Genomic DNA, 21,361 nt, shown 5'->3' on the forward strand with positions numbered 1-21,361 from the left:
TTATGAGCCCGCGATACCTTCCCATCCTGCTTTGTTATGCCACGTCTCCATTTTGAGGATCACCATTTTGACGAGAATTCGGTGATTTTAGAGGCAAAATGCAGTATTTACGGCGGGACAAGAAAGACGAAGAAGACGGTAAATGATCTTTATGTGTTTTTATACATTTCTGCGAGCATTTTGTACACAAATTAATCACGATCCTTCATTCTTACTTGTTTTAGGAGCGCAGTCGAACCCATTTCAGAACCTCGACAAAAGTGCTGTTCTCCAAGAGGTCAGCTTGGCATTATTGGTTTTTAGTTTGTCTAAATTCTTTTTGTTTTCGCCCTCATTTAAGAGAAATCACACGTTACCAATTTTTTCTCCTTCCCTAGGCTCGCACATTTAACGAAACTCCGATAAATCCACGGAAATGTATTCATATTTTGACCAAGATTCTGTACGTTCTCAACCAGGTAAGTGAATTTGATGGTAAATTTTACATGACAGTTCAGTTGAACGCGCCGATCATGAACTGGTTGCGGCTAAAACGTAGCCTTATAATATTCATTATTTCACGGTAAATTTTTACCCAAATACCAAGATTCTGTCAAGCAGTCAGACGACGGAAAAAACTTTAAGAAGACGAATTTATCGGAGCGATTTTAATTTAAATCGAAGTCAAGTCAATGGAGAGTTATTATTTTGATTGCAAAATGGATTTACTTCATTTTATCAGACACTTCTCTTGCGGTGTTGTTGCCTGTTATATTTTCAATCCTTTTCTTTACCACTATCCAAAGACTACAAAGTGTGTTACCTGACTTTTAACAGTACTAATAGTGATCGTCTTTTCGTTTTTTCTCACAATTATCACTGTGTAATTCAAACACAAGTCATAAGAATTTATAAAATGAACATCGAGGAGTAATTCTCATTGTCACAAATTCTCCCAACTGCTGCTGTAATAAATGATAAGAGACCACCAGGGAGAATCTTTATGCTGATATTATATTATAACTTATTTGATTGCAGGGACAGCACCTTGGTACTACAGAAGCTACAGAGGCATTTTTTGCAATGACGAAGCTGTTTCAGTCTAAAGATGTGAGTTGGGTTTCTATTACACATAACCAAGAGTTGTTAACTAATTGCACAAAAACATGATCCCCCCAGTACTTTTTTGTCATCAGCAAGGCAATAGTTGTAAGAACTGCTGTGTTTCAAATCTCAAATCAACATCATGTGGTAATCTGTCATTTTTGAAGTATTTGTAAGCTTGAAATATTTTCATATGAGACATGAATTTTCAGGAACTAAATGCAAAAGACTTTGCAAGAACTAAAACGTGAAATTGACATTTGCTTCAGTGGTTTACAAAATTATAAATTTCTGCATGAATATCTTGTGGATTCACTTTTTCCACTCATATAATTCAATTCAACATGTCTCACCATTTTAATGAGAAAATGATTCCTTGCAGGTGATGCTTCGTAGAATGGTGTATTTGGCTATTAAAGAATTAGCCAACATTGCGGAAGATGTCATCATTGTTACTAGCAGGTAAATAATTGATAAATGATATTTATTCAACAACTTTAGTATGACAAGTACAGTGATTTCACTAACATTTTCAGCAGGTAGGCCACTGGTTTTCACAGGCGGGCAAAACGTTTTCAACTGAACTTCCTTATAAGAAAAACTTTCATCTAGAAGGTCAAACCAGGCAGACAAAATTATCCTTACAGCCAGTCAATGTGCCTGTTGCCTAGCCCTTAACCAAACCCCTGCAAGTAGAGAATTTAATCTATTGTATGGCTAATATTGGAACACATTTTTGTCGGAATGTAAACAGTGAATAAGAAGACTGTGAGCAGTCTCTCTTTTCCTCGAAAATCTGTGGGGAGCAACGTAAAACAAATACGTGTACGAGTGTGACTGTGAGCATGATGTGTGAGCAGCGAGCGGTGATGCAACGAGTCGCCAGTAGTGCAGACGTAATGCTCGCTCTACTAGCAGTTCGGAGCATTGCCGCTCGCACGTCCAGCTTATATGCTTACTTGTTTTTGTGTTCTTCCGCTTGGATTTTGGAGGAAAAGAGAGACTGTCCACAGTCTGAATATGAAGTGAAGAGCAAAAGAAAGCATATAATAAGAAATCACCAGTTTTTCAAGGACTTTTATTCTTATTGTGCACTGGTTAATCTTGGTAAGTTACTCTGTCGTGGTGTGTGTAATAATTTTTTGTATTCATTGTTGTTCCACAGCTTGACAAAGGACATGACTGGAAAGGTATTTTTCTTAAACTCCTTTAAACCTGTACTTTAAGATACTTAGAGCGGGTTTATCCCCATGAAAATGTTGAAACCATTAATTTTGTTATTGAAGGCATATTTACACTTGTACTCTCTTTGGGCAAGGCTGCTGCCTAATGGGTGCCCATTCGCCTGAGGCACCTAAGTTACGAGTGCGGGCGACTAAAGTTTTGTTCAAGGAGCCTGAGTGGGCGCCTAAACATGGAGTTTTCATTCCCATGTAATCTGTCCGCTGACTTCAATCTTCTCATGAAATTGGTTCAAAAAATTATTCACATGATAAATCACACGGAAAACAACAGCTACTCTGGTCCTGTTTTGCTTTTATCATGAGAAATCTGGGCAAAAACACAGCAACAAAGTCTCTCTCCGCTCACAAAACAGCCAAAAACAGCCATATCTGAAAATCGCCCTATAATGCATAGCCAGCTCAGTATTGAATAAATGTACATTATGTATGCCAATGGATTGTGTCTCTGTTGATGCCTTACTGATTCCAAGTTGCAAAATAACTACTTTGATAACAAATATTTTTAGAATTGGAGTGATGATCCTGCTGACATTATATTTACAGTTGAAAAGATAAATGTGTCTAAATATTTGTCCGATACTTAAGAAAACTTCACTTAGATGTACTGAATGAATTTCTTTAGGTTCAGAAAACATAATTCGAGTAACTAGCCAGCAGAAAGAACTCATCATTGCAATTCTCTTTGCATACTAGGGTTCTGTATTTTAAATTATCAATGAATTGTCACGACTCCGCCCAATATACAAGAATTTATTTTCTCCAAAGAAGTGGCCAATATTACTGTAATGCTGCCTCAAAATCACCTTTAGTTTATACTAATGTCCCAAGCCCGGGGAAGGAACGCACATTTCAGTGAGGCCAAATTCAAACCCCACCCCCAATGCCTCTTTCATTTTTATTTGTTTTCATTTGAAGAAGCTAGTCATAAAAGGGGATAAGTGACGATTTTGGTTGCTTTTCTTTTTTCTTGCTCCAAATTAGCTGAATTTTTACATGTGGTCTTCAATGTAATAGAAAAACGTGTTCCTGTATTTTTGCCGCTGGTTTTTGCTTCGCTTTATAAAGATGCCGCTAGGAAAACCGAGTGGTTTTTTGCATACGCAATATCCTGAAAACGAAGCAAGGTTTAGCGCAAAAACTACGGGACATTGCTAAACATACCTAAACAAAACTCTATGCGAAATTTGGAGCGTTTTCGACAAAGTTCACTTTTGATTAAAATACCTAATGCCCTTTTCCCGCCGAGGCTGCAAATAAATGAAGCCGGGCCTTTGTTATGATAAACAGAGCCGATCCTTTGTTATAATAACCAAGCCAAGCCTTCGTTATAAGTCGAAGTCTCGCCTCGGTTTATCATAACAAAGGATTGGCCCGCCGCGACCGCAGGGACTTTGATCTCACTTAGAAAGCAGCAAAATGTCAATTTCACGCAACGTATAAGCTCAAAAATGTTGATTTTAGGTCAAAAAAGGTTTAAATGTTGATTTCACGTTAACGCGTGATGGCAAGGATGTTGGTTTCACTTAGAAACCAGCAAAATGTCAATTTTACGCAACGCATAAGCTCAATGATGTTGATTTCAGGTCTAAGTAGGTTAAAATGTTGATTTCATGTTAACGCGTGACGGCAAGGAGGTTGATTTCTCTTAGAAACCAGCAAAATGTCAATTCCACGCAATGCATAAGCTCAATGATGTTGATTTCAGGTCTAAATAGGTTAAAATGTTGATTTCACGTTAACGCGTGACGGCAAGGATGTTGGTTTCACTTAGAAACCAGCAAAATGTCAATTTTACGCAGCGCATAAGCTCAATGATGTTGATTTCAGGTCTAAGTAGGTTAAAATGTTGATTTCACGTTAACGGGTGACGGCAAGGAGGTTGATTTCTCTTAGAAACCAGCAAAATGTCAATTCCACGCAACGTATAAGCTCAAAAATGTTGATTTTAGGTCAAAAAAGGTTTAAATGTTGATTTCACGTCAACGCGTGACGGCAAGGATGTTGGTTTCACTTAGAAATCAGCAAAATGTCAATTTTACGCAGCGTATAAGCTCAATGATGTTGATTTCAGGTCTAAATAGGTTAAAATGTTGATTTCGCGTTAACGCGTGACGGCAAGGATGTTGGTTTCACTTAGAAACCAGCAAAATGTCAATTTCACGCGGCACGTAAGCTCAATGATGTTGATTTCAGGTCTAAATAGGTTAAAATGTTGATTTCGCGTTAACGCGTGATGGCAAGGAGGTTGATTTCTCTTAGAAACCAGCAAAATGTCAATTCCACGCAACGTATAAGCTCAAAAATGTTGATTTTAGGTCAAAAAAGGTTTAAATGTTGATTTCACGTTGACGCGTGACGGCAAGGATGTTGGTTTCACTTAGAAACCAGCAAAATGTCAATTTTACGCAGCGCATAAGCTCGATGATGTTGATTTCAGGTCTAAATAGGTTAAAATGTTAATTTGACGTTAACGCGTGACGGCAAGGATGTTGGTTTCACTTAGAAAACAGCAAAATGGTAGGAGCCCATGATGGGCTCCTGAAAATGGTAATTTCACGCAACGTATAAGCTCAAAAATGCTGATTTCAGGTCAAAAAAAGGTGTAAATAAAAATAAAATGAAACAAATAAACATTTCAATAAACACTTTTTCAAATACGGCAACGTCTTCAATGGCTAAAAAATCACAAGATAAAACATAGTTTTCGACAAACGCGATCGTAGCTTGATGTCACGCACCGCCATAACTTCCAAGTTCAAAATGCGCTGGTACCTCTTATGCCTGATGAGGATAACTTTGGCGGCTGTTTAGTTTTGGATTTAAGAATTTGATGACTCCACGTGAAAACGCTCTATAAATAGGGCTGACAGATTAACAGATTAACCCTTCTGCGCAACGTACGGGTCTCCATACATCTGCATGTCCCCTGATCCCAGAAGCTCAAAACACTACAAATCATGCCGATTTGAAATAAAATCAACGCAAACTGGATCACAGATCTGTTACAATCAATCGCCACTTGCTGGCCATTATTATGTTTAAATCTAGTTACCAGTTCGAGAAACGTCCGCAGAACGTAATCGCAATGCATGCCGGGAAGGGTCTTTACACCTCGTGCGCGGGAAGACATGGCGGTCGATACAAGACAAATTTTATAAGTCTAAAACCAGTTCTCGCTTTCCAAACTTTGATGCTAGCAACGCTTGGCAAATGGGCCACAACTCACCAGAGGGTATTTTTCTTGGGCAAGAACTGCTCTTGGACTTTGTTACCTGGCTCGATCTGACTTCAAACGCCGATAACACGATTACGGTATATCAGCTGCCTTCGAAGTTTCAGAACACATTTTGATTCTTTAAAACGTGCTGATGACTTACGGGTTTATCGAGGCTTTATGATGCCTCTCAACCACCAGGTAGGCACACAAGGTACTTTAAAACAATGCTTAAGATATTAGTTGACAGAGCTCTAATGCGGCACATCTCTTTTTTGTTTGATGGCATTTTGTTTGACGCTCGATCGATTCACGTGTTGTGTTCACGTCACAATAACCGGTGTAAACAATCCGTTCCCAGATTTCCGCTCTATATGCTGTGGGATTTGGTTTTGACTTCATACACTATAAACAGTCTGCCTGTTTGCTGTTCAACAAATAAACTCCTAAAGACATGGTTAGGAAAAGCCAAGTTACCTTACCTTACCTTTGCCTACGTTTTAACTCGAAAACAAAGCAAAAACCAGCGACAAAAATACAGAACCACATTTTTCTATTACATTGAAGACCACATGCAAAACTTCAGCTAATTTGGAGCAAGAAAAAAGAAAAGCAACCAAAATCGTCACTTATCCCCTTTTATGACTAGCTTCTTCATTTGCAGCTTGCATTTCATGGTTTGTACAACGTGTTTCGTCTTTTTAAAATAGAATTGCAAAACTCAAAAACAAAAGCAGCAATATAAATTTTTATAAAAAAGCTGCAGCACTTGCATGGATACACCAATTATTGAGTTTGACCATAAATAGTATTCTTTCTCAGTCATGACCTGGTCACTTTGCTGAGTGTTTTATTTATAAAATTTGATTGATATTAGACCATATCAGTGTCTCATGGAAGATCTCTGCCCCAGGACCCCTCTACAAGATTTCCACAATTAACCCCCCCATCTTCCTCAAACTCCCCCCCCCCCCCCCCCCGGATTGACCACGGAGAATTTTATCTGGGCTCCTAACTTTTAATGGAAGGAGCCCAAAGGGCTCCTTAAAAATTTCCTTAGGCAACAGCCTTGTTGGGCATTCAGAAACAAAAATGATCATTTCACCAGAAATTTGACCTTTATAATCAGTTCTAGGTTATACATGATGTGGTATGATATACTCACTTTTTTGTTGTCGTCTTCATTTCAGGAGGACATGTATCGAGCCAGTGCTATTCGGGCCCTTTGTAAAATCACAGATGTAAGTTCATCATTTATTTTTTTCAGTTAACCCATTTGACATCTTTTGTCACCTAGGAAATGAAATAAGTCAGTTGTTTCAACATTCTTGCCAGTTGAATTATTCAGGTTTCACTTTATAGTCACAGATACAAAAAAATGTTTAAAATCATTTTGAAGTTAAGTTTGATTTGATGCTCACTTTAGAAACTTGCATGACTCATGTTGCTGTTATTACAGTCCTTATCCAGTGATTTTCCCTCTATCTTCATTGTTGCTGCACTAATCTTAGCTTTTAACTATCTTTTGCCAATTTTCTTTGGCAGAGCACAATGTTGCAAGGAATTGAACGTTATTTGAAGCAAGCAATCGTTGACAAAAATGCTAGTGTGTCAAGTGCATCCTTGGTTTCAGCTCTGGTAAGCATTTCCTCAGTTTTAAAAATATGACTTTTTAAACAAAAGCAATCACAGCAGTAGCGACTACAACAGTACTAGTTTATATTTAGCATGAGTAAAATTACATGACAGAAATATTTAAATGCAGTCTCAGAAAATATCCATATACACCCCAAGCAGGGTTATCAGGCCAGGATGCGGTGGGGGTGTGGGTGGGGATGTGGAGAGGTCTCCAAAACTAAAATTTTTAAAAGAAAGTATAACCAAACTTGGAATTTCCTGAAGGATTATAGGAGAAATTAGACAATGTAATATTTACCTACTTGTAAAAGTTACTGACCTAGGTACATGTATGTAGTACATGTGTATTAAGGACAAGCTCAGGGATTTCAAGTTTTACTAATGCAGTTTATACTTATTTTTGAAGCATCTGATGAAGCCAAACTATGACGTGGTGAAACGTTGGGTGAATGAAGCACAGGAGGCAGTGTCAAGTGACAATACAATGGTTCAGGTATTGCCGATTTAAATAGGGCAACTTTGTCACCTGTGACAAGCTTTCAATAAGTCCATTGTGTCAAGCCAAGAAATTGCCTGCGATTGCCAAGTACAGCAGACACAAAATTTTGGCCAGATTTTGAAAAATGATCTCTGGTGAATGCTGTTTGTGATTAATTTGTGTGATGCAGGCAGCACATAAGCATTGCTAACAAGGTTGCATACAACAAAGGCATATGATTTAAATCAGCCTGAGGAAAATTTGTAACGCAATAATGGCACATTTGAATGTTTTGCAAAACATAGTTTGATCATTGGTCCCAAGTGCAACAAAATTGGCAAAATGCACACAAAAGAAATGAATTGCATTCATTTAAAAGTTTCTAAAGAGAACTAGCTGTGTGTGTAACACAAGTTTTTTTTATTGTAGTGACCCTACAATGTACATACAAGTATGTCTCCTTCTGTTTGCTCAATAGGTCATTTCCAGGTTGCCTTTTGCCTTTGTGTGAAAATAAGTCTACATGCAAAACCATCGGTATGGAAATGTGTCCCCCCACCCCCACCCCCTTTACAGGTTATTTTCATGCAAAATCAAATTCAGTTTTATATGAAAGATTTTGCATGAGGACTTGTTGTGAAACAGATTGAGGCACAAGGTAACTCAGAAGTGGCCTATTCTGGACACCTATACATGTATGTTATATATATGTGAACATATGAAAGATCATATATTTGAACTGTGGAAAAAGATATGAAGACATGAGTGATCAGATGTCGCTTGACCCTCTACGGGTATATTACATATTACAAACTCACAATATGACCAGCTCCCAGTTGACTTGATATTTAGCTCAGTTGGTAGAGCACTGCACCGGTATTGCAGAGGTCATGGGTTTGATCCCGATTAAACTGGAATTTTTTCAGGCTTTAATTTCACAACTGCTTAAGTTGCTTTTATATAACTGTGCTGATCAATCATGTCTTCATACCTATATACTACATTGTAAGACGATGAATTCAATGCTTGTGTAAACTTTCAAGAATGATTCTGAAACAAGTAAGCAGCATGTTACTGTTGAAAGTTTCCCATATTCTTGTATTGTTAGATGATTCATTCAGCTGACAGTGCAAGAATTGGGAACCCTCTTGGTAATCCATCTGATTGCATCTATTTTCCAGTGTTGATGACATGATATGTTTAAAAAACTCTGCATAAGTTATATGTTACATTGTGTAATCAACATTTACAGAACTGGGTTATCACTGTGTGGCGTCATATATTCTTGAATTGTCAAATGTGTTTAATTCACATTGACAGTCCAAGAGCCTATGAATCCTCTCGGAAAGCTCTGGAATTACAACAATGTCATATTGTATTTTACTTTCATTTGTAATCAAGGCAACCAAAATGATTGTGGTAAGATTAAGGTAACTTGTGAGGGACTTGGATTCCATCCAAGGGGAAACAACATCTATTGGGCTAGTCATTTTATGCTACAGAAACTGAGATAAGCTTGGGAATTCCATGTTTTAATTATTTCTGGGTTTTTCTTTGTCCTAACACTGGGAAAGTTTTGTGTATGTGCTGTTAACCCAATCCAGTGTTAATGAACACTCATGGCAATCACTAAACTATGTTTCTCTCAGTGTTAAAAATGACGAGAAATGATCCCAAAAATCTTGTTTTATTTAAGATTGATACCATGTGTAATTTCATTTGCAGCTAGCATCTAGCGTTTAGTGTTGTTATTTCTGTGTGGCCTTATGTACCCATACATGTGATGTCAAGTGAGGGGTGGGGGGACAATAACGCTGTTACAGAAAATATAATAAGCTGCAGAAACTTTAAGACTTTATAACCTTACCCAAATGGTAGAATTTTATTCCCAATTTTGTATTTTTACACCGGGATGTTTCTTAAAAATTCCAGAATACTCGGTTATTTATTCAGCTGAGTATTCAAGAGTTCACGAAGCCTCTTTGAAATTTCTGACAGAATTACATTTCTCCCAGTATTAATTTATGACAAGACTTGCTTTATAAGATAGATACCACTTTATGTACAGTTAGCATAAATTTATTGTAATTCCTACATGATGTATGTTTAAATGTGTACTTGTATGTTTGTTTAACTGTCCGAACTAATGAACCCTTGTAGAATGTCATGAAAATTAGACCTAGATTTTGCTGTATTGTGTTATCTCGCAGAATATTTAAAACCTATGATTTAAGTGCACAGACAGTTGACGTTTTGTACTTGCAAACTTCCAGTGTAAGTGTCTACATATTTGTGGCTGGACAGAAAACAAAGTAACATGATCGCATTGTTGAAGTTTTTAATGGCTTCTCTCCATGGTGGGAAACATATCTAGTCTCGAGAGATACAAGATTGTCTCGAGAGATACAAGATTGTCTTGAGAGATACAAGATTGTCTCGAGATAAATGAGGTGCATATTTTAAAGTGAAAAGTTACTTTCTAGCAGTACTACAGTAACGGTAGTGTGTGTTGGTATAGGTTCCACAGTACAGAGCCCCATTTACAATTCTGTCATAAACCCTTTCATGTTTTTATTTGGTTTGGGGAAATTGTGAATTTGTGTAGCACTCAAGGCCAAACCTGAAGTACAGAGCGGTAGTTGAGGTTGAGAGAGAGGAACAAAATTTTTACTTTCCACGAACAGAAGCGAACAAAGATCCATGTAACCTCACTTCAGACACTAAACAATCTATCACATAACGTTTTTCTATCCTAGGAATGCCCTGCAATCAGGCCCTAAAAATGACATACCAGAAAAGAATTTTTTTTTTCATTCCTTAGTACCACGCTCTTGGTCTTCTGTATCATGTGAAGAAGACAGATCGACTAGCTGTGTCCAAACTTATTTTCAAGTACATCAAGCAGTCTCTTAGATCTCCTTATGCTGTTTGCATGTTGGTAAGTTCTCAATATCTTACCATGCTATCCACTAATTAAGTAATTTTCAAATGTTAAATGTCATTGAGATTTCTTAAGACGAGCTGATTGAAAAATACATTGTTGCATGTGTTGAAGATAACAAAATATTAAACTGTTGTTCATAATATTATGCATTTTAGATACGCGTTGCATCCAAGTATCTTGATGAAGAACCTGAAGTGTAAGTATTTTGTTAAAAGTGACCATTCTTAAATATTTCCACCTTTTAGATCTACAGTCCCTAGCCATCTTGACACATAACCTGAGTAAATTCTTTGCTTTCTGCACCCTTGTGTTTTAATAGCAGGGAATAACTGTTTTTCTTTTCATGTGATTATAGTGCTGAGAGCCCTGTGTATGATTTTCTGGAGAGTTGCTTGAGACACAAGAGTGAGGTAAGATTTTATTGAACATCAGTGATATATGTCCCTGGCCTTGCATCCTAGACACAAGAATTCCTTAATGATAAGTTAATGTGGCTCATAACAAATGCCTCTTCCACTTCCATACCCCTTTTTAACCAAACAAAATATTACAAGAAATATTGCATGTCCAACCGGAAAATTGTATGGGAGGGAACAAATACATGATAAATGATAAATAAGGACTTCTTGAATTCAAAAGATTGTCTGTTTTGAATTAAAAATTATGATATAGTTTTCAGCTTATGTATTGTTTTTACTTCATAAAAATTTTAAACTTTTAATGATTTATCTTTACACAGATGGTTATCTATGAAGCTGCTCGTGCTCTTGTAAACCTCAAAAATCTCAAGTCCAGAGATCTATGCCCTGCAATTTCAGGTAAAAAATAAACAAGGAGGCAAAATCTTGTATCTAACCAATGGCTTGCAGATATAAAGTATGTTCTACTAATAACAAAAGTTGCATTGCAACAATGTTTACAACACTGTCTAACTTGTTCAACAGTGCTGCAGCTGTTTCTGAGCTCACCACGCCCCACCCTGAGGTTTGCTGCAGTGCGCACATTGAATAAGGTGGCCATGACACAACCCATGTCTGTGACAACATGCAACTTGGATCTTGAAAACCTGATCACTGATGTCAATCGCAGTATTGCTACACTGGCAATCACCACTCTACTAAAGGTTAGTTTGAAAACAGGAATACTAGGACTGTGTAGTAGTTGGCACATTAGACTCCAGAGCGAACCATCTGGGTTTGAGGGACATTGTGCTGAGATGTTGACCAAGACACTTACTCTGAAAGTGCCTCTCTCCCCACTGGTGTATAAATGGGTACTGGTGAACTGTTAGGACAACCTGGGAAAATATTAGCAAATATCTTGCAATGGGTCAGCATTCCATTGGAGGGGGCAGGGTTGTAGCTAAGAAAATAGTCTCCTGGCTAAGATTTTCATTGAGCCAGTCACCATTTTTCGTGAGAGACCTGGAACAAAAATTTTGTCCCCAATTTTTTGCAATGCCGTAAATGCTGGACTACCAAGCTGCATGTTTACAAGATGGTGGACACAGTACACAGAAAGAGAACACGCTAAACAAGTGCTCAAAACAAGATTTTATTTCAAGTATTTGACTTGTTATAGTGCCACCGATACTCAAGGTAGTCAGGAATTTGTTCCAAACTTTTCATTTAGAGAGTGCGATATGGTACAGGTATCGAATGATTGTACATACATAACCTAAAGACCGTTCATTGTCCTGTACTGAGTGATTGCCCGCCAAAATCCAGCCGGCGATCACCTCTTTCTCAGCCAGCGAATTTCCCCGGCAGCTGGTGCTTAACGGCATCCCTGGAGAAGGGCTTGGGGGATAGAGTAGCAGTGTTTCTGTTTAACTCCGTTTCAACCCGTACTAACCATGTAGCAAGCACTAACTGTTCTGAGCCACAAAGCTCATGAAGACTGTCCAATCCTGAGATTGAGCATGTTTGACTTTTGTAATTTGATGTTTTTGGTGATAATTTTTTTCAGACTGGCAATGAGAGCAGTGTTGATCGTCTGATGAAACAGATCTCGTCATTCATGTCTGAGATCTCAGATGAGTTCAAGATTGTTGTCGTTGATGCCATCAGGTCAGTTGATACAATGCACAATGTCACCCATACCATCATAATATTGTTTTACAACAACTGACAGAATTCTATGATTGCTAACTCAAGCAGTAATTATAAATTTACTAGCGTTCTATCACAAATGCTGTTCTCAGATTGGCTACGCTACTCACTGTCTGTTCTGTTGTAGATAGTGAGTAGCCCAGCAGTGTGTGCTTGTTAGCAAACTGCTGCCACTTCTTTGCACTTTCAAAGTGTCTGTGAAGAGGAGTTAGATAAAGTTTTAGATGACTTGTAGATTTCTACTTAAACAGCTAGATCATTTGCTCTTGATTTTTATGAGTAATAGAAATCCCAAGCTCATAATCTGATTGTTGAATATAATAAGTTAAATTATTCTTGCATTTTGATTGGTTTGTACTTATGATCTATTGGACAACAGATGCATAGATGACATCATTAACATTTCTATATTATACAAGACAGGCAGATTCCATGTTGCCATGTGTCTGTTCAGTAACAGATCACAGAAGACGCCAAAATGTGGTAAGAACATCAGCGACACACTCGGCTATTGCCTCATGTGCCACTTTATTGCTCTTATCACATTTTAATGTCATCTGTGATCTATTACTGAACATGGAATCTATTTGTTAAATAGACCACGAGGAACAACTCCAGCTAAGGGATCAGAGCTGGACTTGAACCAGTGACCTCCAGATTTCAAGTCCGGCACCCTAACCACCCGGCTACGCTCCACTTGGTTATGCAATGGAATCCAAGAATTGTTGTTGCTTACTGTTTTTTTTTAATTTGTGTAAATCAGGTCTTTGTGCCTCAAGTTTCCCAGGAAGCATCATGTTATGATGAACTTTTTGTCATCCATGCTCAGAGATGAGGTTTGTGCTACACTTCTTTTTTACAGGAATATGTTAATTTTTTTTTCCAGCCGAGGCTGAATAGTCTTAGTTTTTCTGCCAATTTTAGCCTGAAAATGTTCTTGTGAATATTCTTTGATTATAGTGCATGGCATTTCTGTTTTCGAATGTATTTTGTGTGTGGATGGTGTTGAAGTAATTTTGAGTCAGGCTGCTGGCATTAAAGCGTGATGTGATCCACATAACGTCTCTCAGAAATGTTATCAGCATCGAACATACGGCGAACTAGTGCTGTTTTTGTTGCTTTTTGGCTACTTTTGCCGTTTAGAGAAAGGAAGAATTTTGTATAGTTTAGTTAAAACATATAATTGTATTTATTTACAAATCTTCAACACACAAAATTCTTTCTCCATCTCAGCCTCGGGTTTATTCTTAAAATATTCTTAAATTTTCGCAAATTTCATTCTCGATATTCTTACAAAACATATTCTTATAAAAATGAAAGAGTGTATTTAACCAATTTTTGTTGTAGTACAACATGACCTAGTCTTTCTTCTGGTCGTATGTGGGCTGCTTGCTTTTCTTGGGTAATGGCGCTCAATTTGTTTTATCGTTATTGCTCTTCTCAGGGAGGATTTGATTACAAGAAAGCCATTGTGGACACCATCATCACTGTCATTGAAGAGAATTCAGAAGCCAAAGAAGCCGGTAATTTTGCTTTTCTGGCACAGTCTTCTAAGAGTTGCTTTGTGCATTTTTGACATGTGTATCACATCACGAAAGTTCCTAATTCTTAATTCATGTAGACATACCAGTTTGGTTCGCTATGACGTCTCCAGGCGGCACAAAGTTATTTCTGAAGAAGGGTTAAACCCGAAACGTTTAGTAAAGCAGCTACTATTTGACACTTTCAAGAGCCTTTTCATCCGCAAATCGTTTTCTTCCTGCCTTCTTTCCATTTTTGAAAGTACCTTGTACCTTTTTGAACGACCCCTTGTCTAAAAAGAAGTACTCTTTCACCTCCTCTCTGCTATTATGAAAGTCAGAGAAAAGTGACTGGATTTTTTTTTTTCGCCTGACAGGACTGGGCCATCTGTGTGAATTCATTGAAGACTGTGAACACACTGTCCTTGCCACAAGAATTCTCCATCTTCTGGGACGTGAAGGACCACGCAGCCAGAATCCTTCAAAGTACATTCGGTTCATCTACAACAGGGTAATCTTGGAGAATGCTGCCGTCAGAGCTGGTAAGAATGTTGTTCTTTGATGATTATTCTCCAGAGAAACGCGAGACGTAACTGTAGTTTTCTTTGAAGACCTGTTTTGGATGTCACACCAGACGAACTACAGATTCTCGCAGGTTCTAACAATTTGCTGTAATGCCGGTTCTGTTTTATTTCACAGCTGCCGTGACTTCTCTTGCCAAGTTTGGAGCTCACTGTGACAGCCTGTGTTCAAGCATCCTTGTTCTGCTCTCTAGGTTTGTCTGTTACGAATAAAGATATGGAGTCTTGAACTAATTAGTTATCAGAAGACAGAGTCCAACTCGCGACTTTCATAACCCTTGGAACCTCTTCAACCCCGTATTCGGCCAACGGTCGTAGAACCGCTCGAAATGTTTCCGATTTTTCTTATCCTAACAAAAGCTATCACGAGAATTCACGAGCACTCCCAAAGTTGTGACGTCAGCATGACAACATTTGGTGATGTCATGTTGTTTGGCAACGTCTGTACCAAAAAGACCGCGGGTTCAAGAGCATAGATTCCAGTTTTAAAAAACTTCTTGTGATGTGTTATTGTTATTTAGGTGCTTGCTGGATACGGATGACGAAGTAAGAGACAGGGCGACTTTCTATGTGAACATCTTGAAGGAGAAAGAGAAGGCATTGTCATCGGGCTACATTTTAAATGGTAGGTACTGATAACTGAATGCAACAATAATTAGTTAAGAGCGGTTTTCAACTGTTATTGAGTGTTGTAAAAACCAAAACCAAAAAGCTAAAGTAATCACTCTAGTCAATCACAAAGGACACACACAATTCAGTGAACCAATCAAAACTCGAAGTAATCACATGTAGCTGACGCAAAGCGCGGGAAAACGCGTGCGAGCGAGTCGCTATTGGTTTTGGTTTGACTTCTGTTTGGATGAGAAAGTGGCGCGAGCTTTTTCAAGCCAATCGTGTAGCGTAATGATACAAAACCAGTCAGGTTTCGACACTCAAATGAAAATCGCTGTAATTCGACTTAACGCTACACGAACACAGATGTTTGGATACTCTGGAAATCTGCAAAAACGTATAGAAACTTTCCAAGTAGTTTGACACGACTTGTAGAAAGTAAAATCAGTGAAGTCAGTGTACTGGTTGAGTGAGCTGGTCAAATTTCCTCTTCTTGAAATATAATTTACTCATTCTCTTTGAACTCATGTTTCGCATTCCCCAGGTCTTCAAGTGTCCATTGTGGGTCTGGAGCGAGCTCTGTACGCTTATGTCAAGGATTCATCTCACACTGCTCCATTTGATCTGAAGACTGTTCCCTTGGCAACCACGCCAATGCAGGACCAGGTCGTGAAACCTGGAAAAACAGGTTTGTCCACTTCTGCCACATTCTTGTTTTTATCGAGCAGAACGGTAATCTAACTATTTCTAAGTTCGCTCTATGTTGATCAGTGTTTTCTACCTTTGGTAACTACAATTTTGAAGTTTGTATATAGCAAACGGAGTCTCGAGACATTTGTTTCCTGTTTATTTTAGTCATCGAGACGCCTTCTGCACCAACCAAGCCTTCAGCACCCGTGGCAGCCACCAGACAGGATGTGTATGCTGGTAAGTGCCACTGTTTTCGTTGTGCCGTTACTCATAGAAACTCGAACATTTTCAATGAATTTCCGAATTTTTCTAAAGTCCTCCAAAAATTCCCAACGAAGACTCACAAATTTTTCGATCAAAAATCTCAAGCTTGCTCGTGGAACTGACCCGCAGCGAAAGCAAAGAGTCGTAAATATGTCCGGCAACCTGAACACTCTTTAGGCTCGTCACGCAATCTTCCTCTCCCACGAACGTGACGAGAAAATTGCGTGAAGAGCCCAAACAGCGTCTGCCAAGGAGACTAGCCTAGGCAACCTGCTGATTGTGTTAAGGCCAAGGAACTCCCATGCCTTTCATGAGGATTTACAATGCCCCTTTTCGCTCCATCTTCAAGAAAGTGGAGTTAAGTACCAACTTAGTGTTTCACTGGTTCTGAAGTCGAGAATAATGATAGTTAATTCTTCGTGTCTCTTCAGAACAACTGGCAGCCATTCCTCAGTTCTCAAAGCTTGGTCCACTGTTCAGGTCCTCGCCAAAACCAGTAGAACTGACTGAGTCTGAGACAGAATATGTGGTGAACTGTGTCAAACACGTGTTTAATGATCACATTGTCTTTCAGGTAAGTTGGCAGTGAATAGATTGTCTTCCTGGTTCCTGACAAAAAAAAAAAAAAAAAGAAAAGAAAAAAAAAAATATCGCTCAGAACTGATTACATTTTTGAGTATGTTTTCCAAAAATAGACCTTTTAAGCTTGGGTGGGTTGCATTCCATTACAGACCACGTGATATTCTCTAAAGAATTGTTCTTTTCTCCATCTAAAAATTATTTATGTATCTACACGCCACTATTTGAAACTTTGAAAGCAAGAATTCTCAAGAGTATCATCATGTGGTCTGAAATGGGGCAACAAACCGCCCGAGTTAAAAGGTCTATTAAGGAAATTTCGTTTGAAGTTCTAAAACTTGGTTTATGGAAGGCACCACGCTTGTTCACGAAAATCAAATACCAATTTGTATTTTTTGCTGTGTGTCCTTGGTGTTGCATGTTTTTTGTTTTCTTTACTGATAAAGCTAAGTTAATTGTCGTGGTGAATTTGGAAAGCTGGCGTTTCAGCGATAGCGCATCGTCGGTGCAAAACGGAGTCAGGACGTGTCCCATAAGTGTAGCCTGCGTAGAAAGCGTAGTAAAAGTTCCCGTACGGAGAATTATTTCCGCATTCTTGCCGCGCGCAAATTGGAGGGGGAGCAAAAACATCAAAGTACGGGAACGCCTGCTAAGCAGGCTTAGTTGAGTGGGAAACGTGGGTTTCCTGTAATTCACAAACTAGTGGAATTCCCATCCTGTTATTAACTTGCACTTGTTTGATTTTCGTTTCAGTTCGACTGTACAAACACATTGAATGATCAGATCCTAGAAGAGGTCAAGGTGGAGATGGAACCTTCGGATTCCGATTTTGAAGTCGTGTCTTACATACCACGCCCTTCGCTTCCTTACAACACACCAGGCACCACTTACACGCTGATCAAACTCCCTGAAGACGCTTCATCAGGTTTGTGACAACTGTTCAAGAACTCATTTTTCCTCACAATTTCCATACATTGTCAGACAGACAGGTAATGAGAATATAGGAAATGATCTCAAGGAGACAGTGTCGTGATGTAAAACCAAATTCTCAGAGCTAAGATTATTAAAAATGTATGAAAATAATTTTGGAAAATTTATATTTCGACCTTTGGCTGCTTGCATGCGTGCGTGGGAGCGCGTGTCACGCGTGAGTGTGGTGGCAGCTATTGTTTTTCCCATAACTTCTTTGTTTCTTTGTTCAGTTACTTGCACGTTTACGAACACGCTTAAGTTTGTGGTGAAAGACTGCGACCCAAGCACAGGCGAACCAGATGAAGAGGGATACGAGGATGAATATGTGGTATGTGTTTGCCTTCTGTTTGATCTTTCATTCCTTTTATAACGGTATTTAAATTAGTAAAGAAAAGGTTACGTGTAAATGATTCACTTGTTTTCCATGCGAAGTATCCAGATTTTTTGGCGGAATGGTAGAGTGCAGACCATGTATTTATTGACGAGAGTTAACCTTTCGAAACAGGCTGTCATATTTTCCTACCAATAGATCATTTTAAAGTTGTCTGTTCAGTGACCTGGCCTTTAAATGGCAGCGAGGCTGCAGGTGGCCTTGTTTTGATAAAGACCTCACTGCTTTTGTTGTGTAAATCAAGTTGTCCTTATGCTAACAAGTTTGCATTTAAATGGGAAAAGCAGAGAGGTCCAAAATGACGTCAGTTTTTCATGCGTCCGTGTTGTTATTGATCACGAATTTCGTCATAACATTATCAAAGTAGCTGTGGATCCACGAAGCGATAGCCGAGTGGATCCGCAGACTACTTTGACAATGTTTTGACGAAATTCATTGTCAATAACAGGACAGGCGCATGAAAAACTGACGTCAATTTATTTTTTACAATAACAAATTGTCAAAATACCCGTTCTCGCTCGTTGACGCATCGCATAAATTATAAATTCACGTGTCTGTCCGCCTATTGACAAGGAATTTAGCCAATGAGCGCTCGAGAATTTCTGCCGTCATTGTAAAATGGCCTATTGCTTTACATGTCAATGTTAACAATGTTTATCTCACCCTATCCCCCAGCTTGAAGACATAGACGTTCTTGTCGCTGATCACGTGCAGCGTGTTCACAAGACGAACTTCCTGGCATCGTGGGATGAGATTGGTGATGAGTGTGAGATGCAGGACACGTACGCACTTACACAGATGAACAGCCTAGAAGGTAAGGGTGTTGCATTACTCGGTGACAGTCACGCAAATTTTTCAATGATGTGACCAGGGGTATTGCGCCCCTCTTCTAGTTCCACTGGATGGAATGCTGGTCCGTCCCAAGCCCCTCTGCTCTCAATTTTTAGTCTAATCTCCTTGATAGTTCCTAGATGTCCACATTTATACACCGCAGGAACGGGCTGTTCGAAAGGTGGTTAACGCTAACCCAAGATTAAAAGTTAACCCATGTATAAATTTTTAGGGAATAAAAATGTTTTTATAGCTTATGTTTGTGTAGTTTGAGATTACTCAAACTCAAAACTGAAGGATAAACACTCACCGAAAAGGTAGGCAACTAAAACTAAAATTCTCGCTAATCCTGGGTTAGCTTAATCGGACTTTGAGCAACCCGACCCAGGATGTTGGGGCATATTGAGTGTTTCGTCTCAAAGCATGAAACAAAGAGCCTAGCCGCATTCATCTTACCCCCCCCCCCCGCCCGGCCTCCCCACCCTCCACAGTCCCATGTCTCCTCGTTTGAAGCTTAGCGCTAGATAAACACACCCCTTGGCCCTCCCTGTATAGAAATTTAATTTGTTGATATTTGTCTTTTTATCTTTCATTAACAGAGGCTGTCAAGCAAATTATCGAGTACCTCGGCATGCAGCCGTGTGAGCGATCCGACAAAGTGAACACGGAGAAGAATTCCCATGCCCTGTTATTAGCGGGGGTGTTCCGTGGGGGACACGATGTCCTGGTCCGAGCCCGGCTGGCATTCGATCAGGGAGTCACCATGAACATCACTGTGCGCAGTGATAACGCCGTGGTCAGTGAAGTCGTGTTGTCTGCCGTGGGATAAAAAAAAAAACGTTTTTTGAGCACCGGGACCTGTCAAGCTGAATTAGTAAAAAGATTTTACACGCCTCTGACAACTTTTCCCGAAATATTCCGAAGATTTCCGAAAGTCTAGGGCAAATTTCGTTGTTCTGCGAAGATTTCCGAAAATGAGCCGATGTTTTCCTGCCATAATAACCAAAGAAACCTTCCCGAGGTAAGCAAAAACCTCTAATTCTTCGGAAATCTTCTTGTTTTTCACAGAGTCGTCTCTCAAAATGTCCGTGTTGGAAAAACGGCGTGTTCAATTTTTTCTCGTGGTCCCATTGTGTCCCAAAAAGAGAGAGAAAATCAGTGAAAGTTATTATGAAAATCTCTTTAGCTTGCAATGTAATGTAAGTGTAAACAACACAGTTTCGAATAAACTGCTTGATCGATATGGTCTATTCTCGTTCTTTCGCATTTTTCTCATAAAATAATAATAGTAAAATAAATTATTATTACTGCTGGGCTGAAGGATTCAAAATGTGAACTGCCTACTTATACCCTCTCGTTCTTTCCCAAACTTGAACTATAAAATTCTCCTTACTGATCCTATACATTTCTTTCGATGTTAGTTCTGAGCATGGTAGTGCAGAAATCAAAGCAATGTTATACTCAAGTAACTGTTTAATTTGGTCCAAAGAAAAATCGTTTACGACTTTCCTTGCTAGCATCGCTTTCTAGAGAACGAAACCTATGTTGGCCGCGTAGGTTAATGCGTCGGAGTTTATAAACTCCGAATGAACTTCCACAATCTTGGTCGCAACTTTAATAGGAAGTAAGCACTGTAAAATGTACTATTTCAAGGGAGGAAAAAATCCGACGCGCTGTTTCCTGGAAACCCAAATCATAATTTTTCAAGGGTCATTTTCTGTACGGTATTCGGAGTTATCAACCAGTAATTTCTCCTTACATCATCAATGGGTGTTAAGGATACGGCTGATGAGAATTAAGAATATCATATATAGAAAATCTACCGTGTATGTGGCACACAGTCGGCAAGTCATCAGTGAACAAAGCCTCATGGGCCAGCTTGAAGCTGACGTCATGTTGCTAAGCAACAACACCGCTGAAAACTGCGGTTCAATGCGTTGACACATGAGTTCTTGAATAACAATTTGACTCTTCTCAAATGTTGAAGTGACTGTTTTGTCGTCTTTTCAGGACATACGTAATTTAGAAGTTTATTTCCATTGTACTTAAGTACTTCCCAATATTCGCGCACGAGTTTCCCGTCAGTCAAAAAAGAACTCCATATTGCTTGTAACGTTTTTTTTTTTTTTCTTGAATTAGGCTTCTTGGGGGAATCCCCTATGTAAAGGAGCGAGCCCCACCTGCGTCACAAGGCTACAAGAATAAACTT

At 38.9% G+C, this 21,361-nt stretch overlaps 1 protein-coding gene across 1 annotated transcript; it reads left to right on the forward strand.

The window, feature by feature from the left end:
- Nucleotides 1-19: 19 nt before the first annotated feature.
- Nucleotides 20-20,400, forward strand: LOC145503045 (coatomer subunit gamma-2-like). Its single transcript, XM_081482468.1, has 27 exons — nt 20-138; nt 225-277; nt 378-458; nt 1,018-1,089; nt 1,466-1,545; nt 2,249-2,273; nt 6,732-6,782; nt 7,087-7,179; nt 7,586-7,672; nt 10,479-10,595; nt 10,757-10,797; nt 10,957-11,011; nt 11,341-11,419; nt 11,546-11,724; nt 12,570-12,670; nt 13,476-13,548; nt 14,157-14,235; nt 14,610-14,774; nt 14,932-15,007; nt 15,335-15,438; nt 15,970-16,113; nt 16,281-16,352; nt 16,811-16,953; nt 17,712-17,883; nt 18,161-18,258; nt 18,997-19,135; nt 19,752-20,400. The coding sequence occupies exons 1-27, from the start codon at nt 99-101 to the stop codon at nt 19,979-19,981; spliced, it is 2,649 nt and encodes an 882-aa protein (XP_081338594.1). The 5' UTR covers nt 20-98; the 3' UTR covers nt 19,982-20,400.
- Nucleotides 20,401-21,361: the final 961 nt, after the last annotated feature.

The sequence above is a fragment of the Orbicella franksi genome, chromosome 11 (genome assembly GCF_964199315.1).
Source record: "Orbicella franksi chromosome 11, jaOrbFran1.1, whole genome shotgun sequence".
In the NCBI taxonomy this organism is placed as follows: Eukaryota; Metazoa; Cnidaria; class Anthozoa; order Scleractinia; family Merulinidae; genus Orbicella; species Orbicella franksi.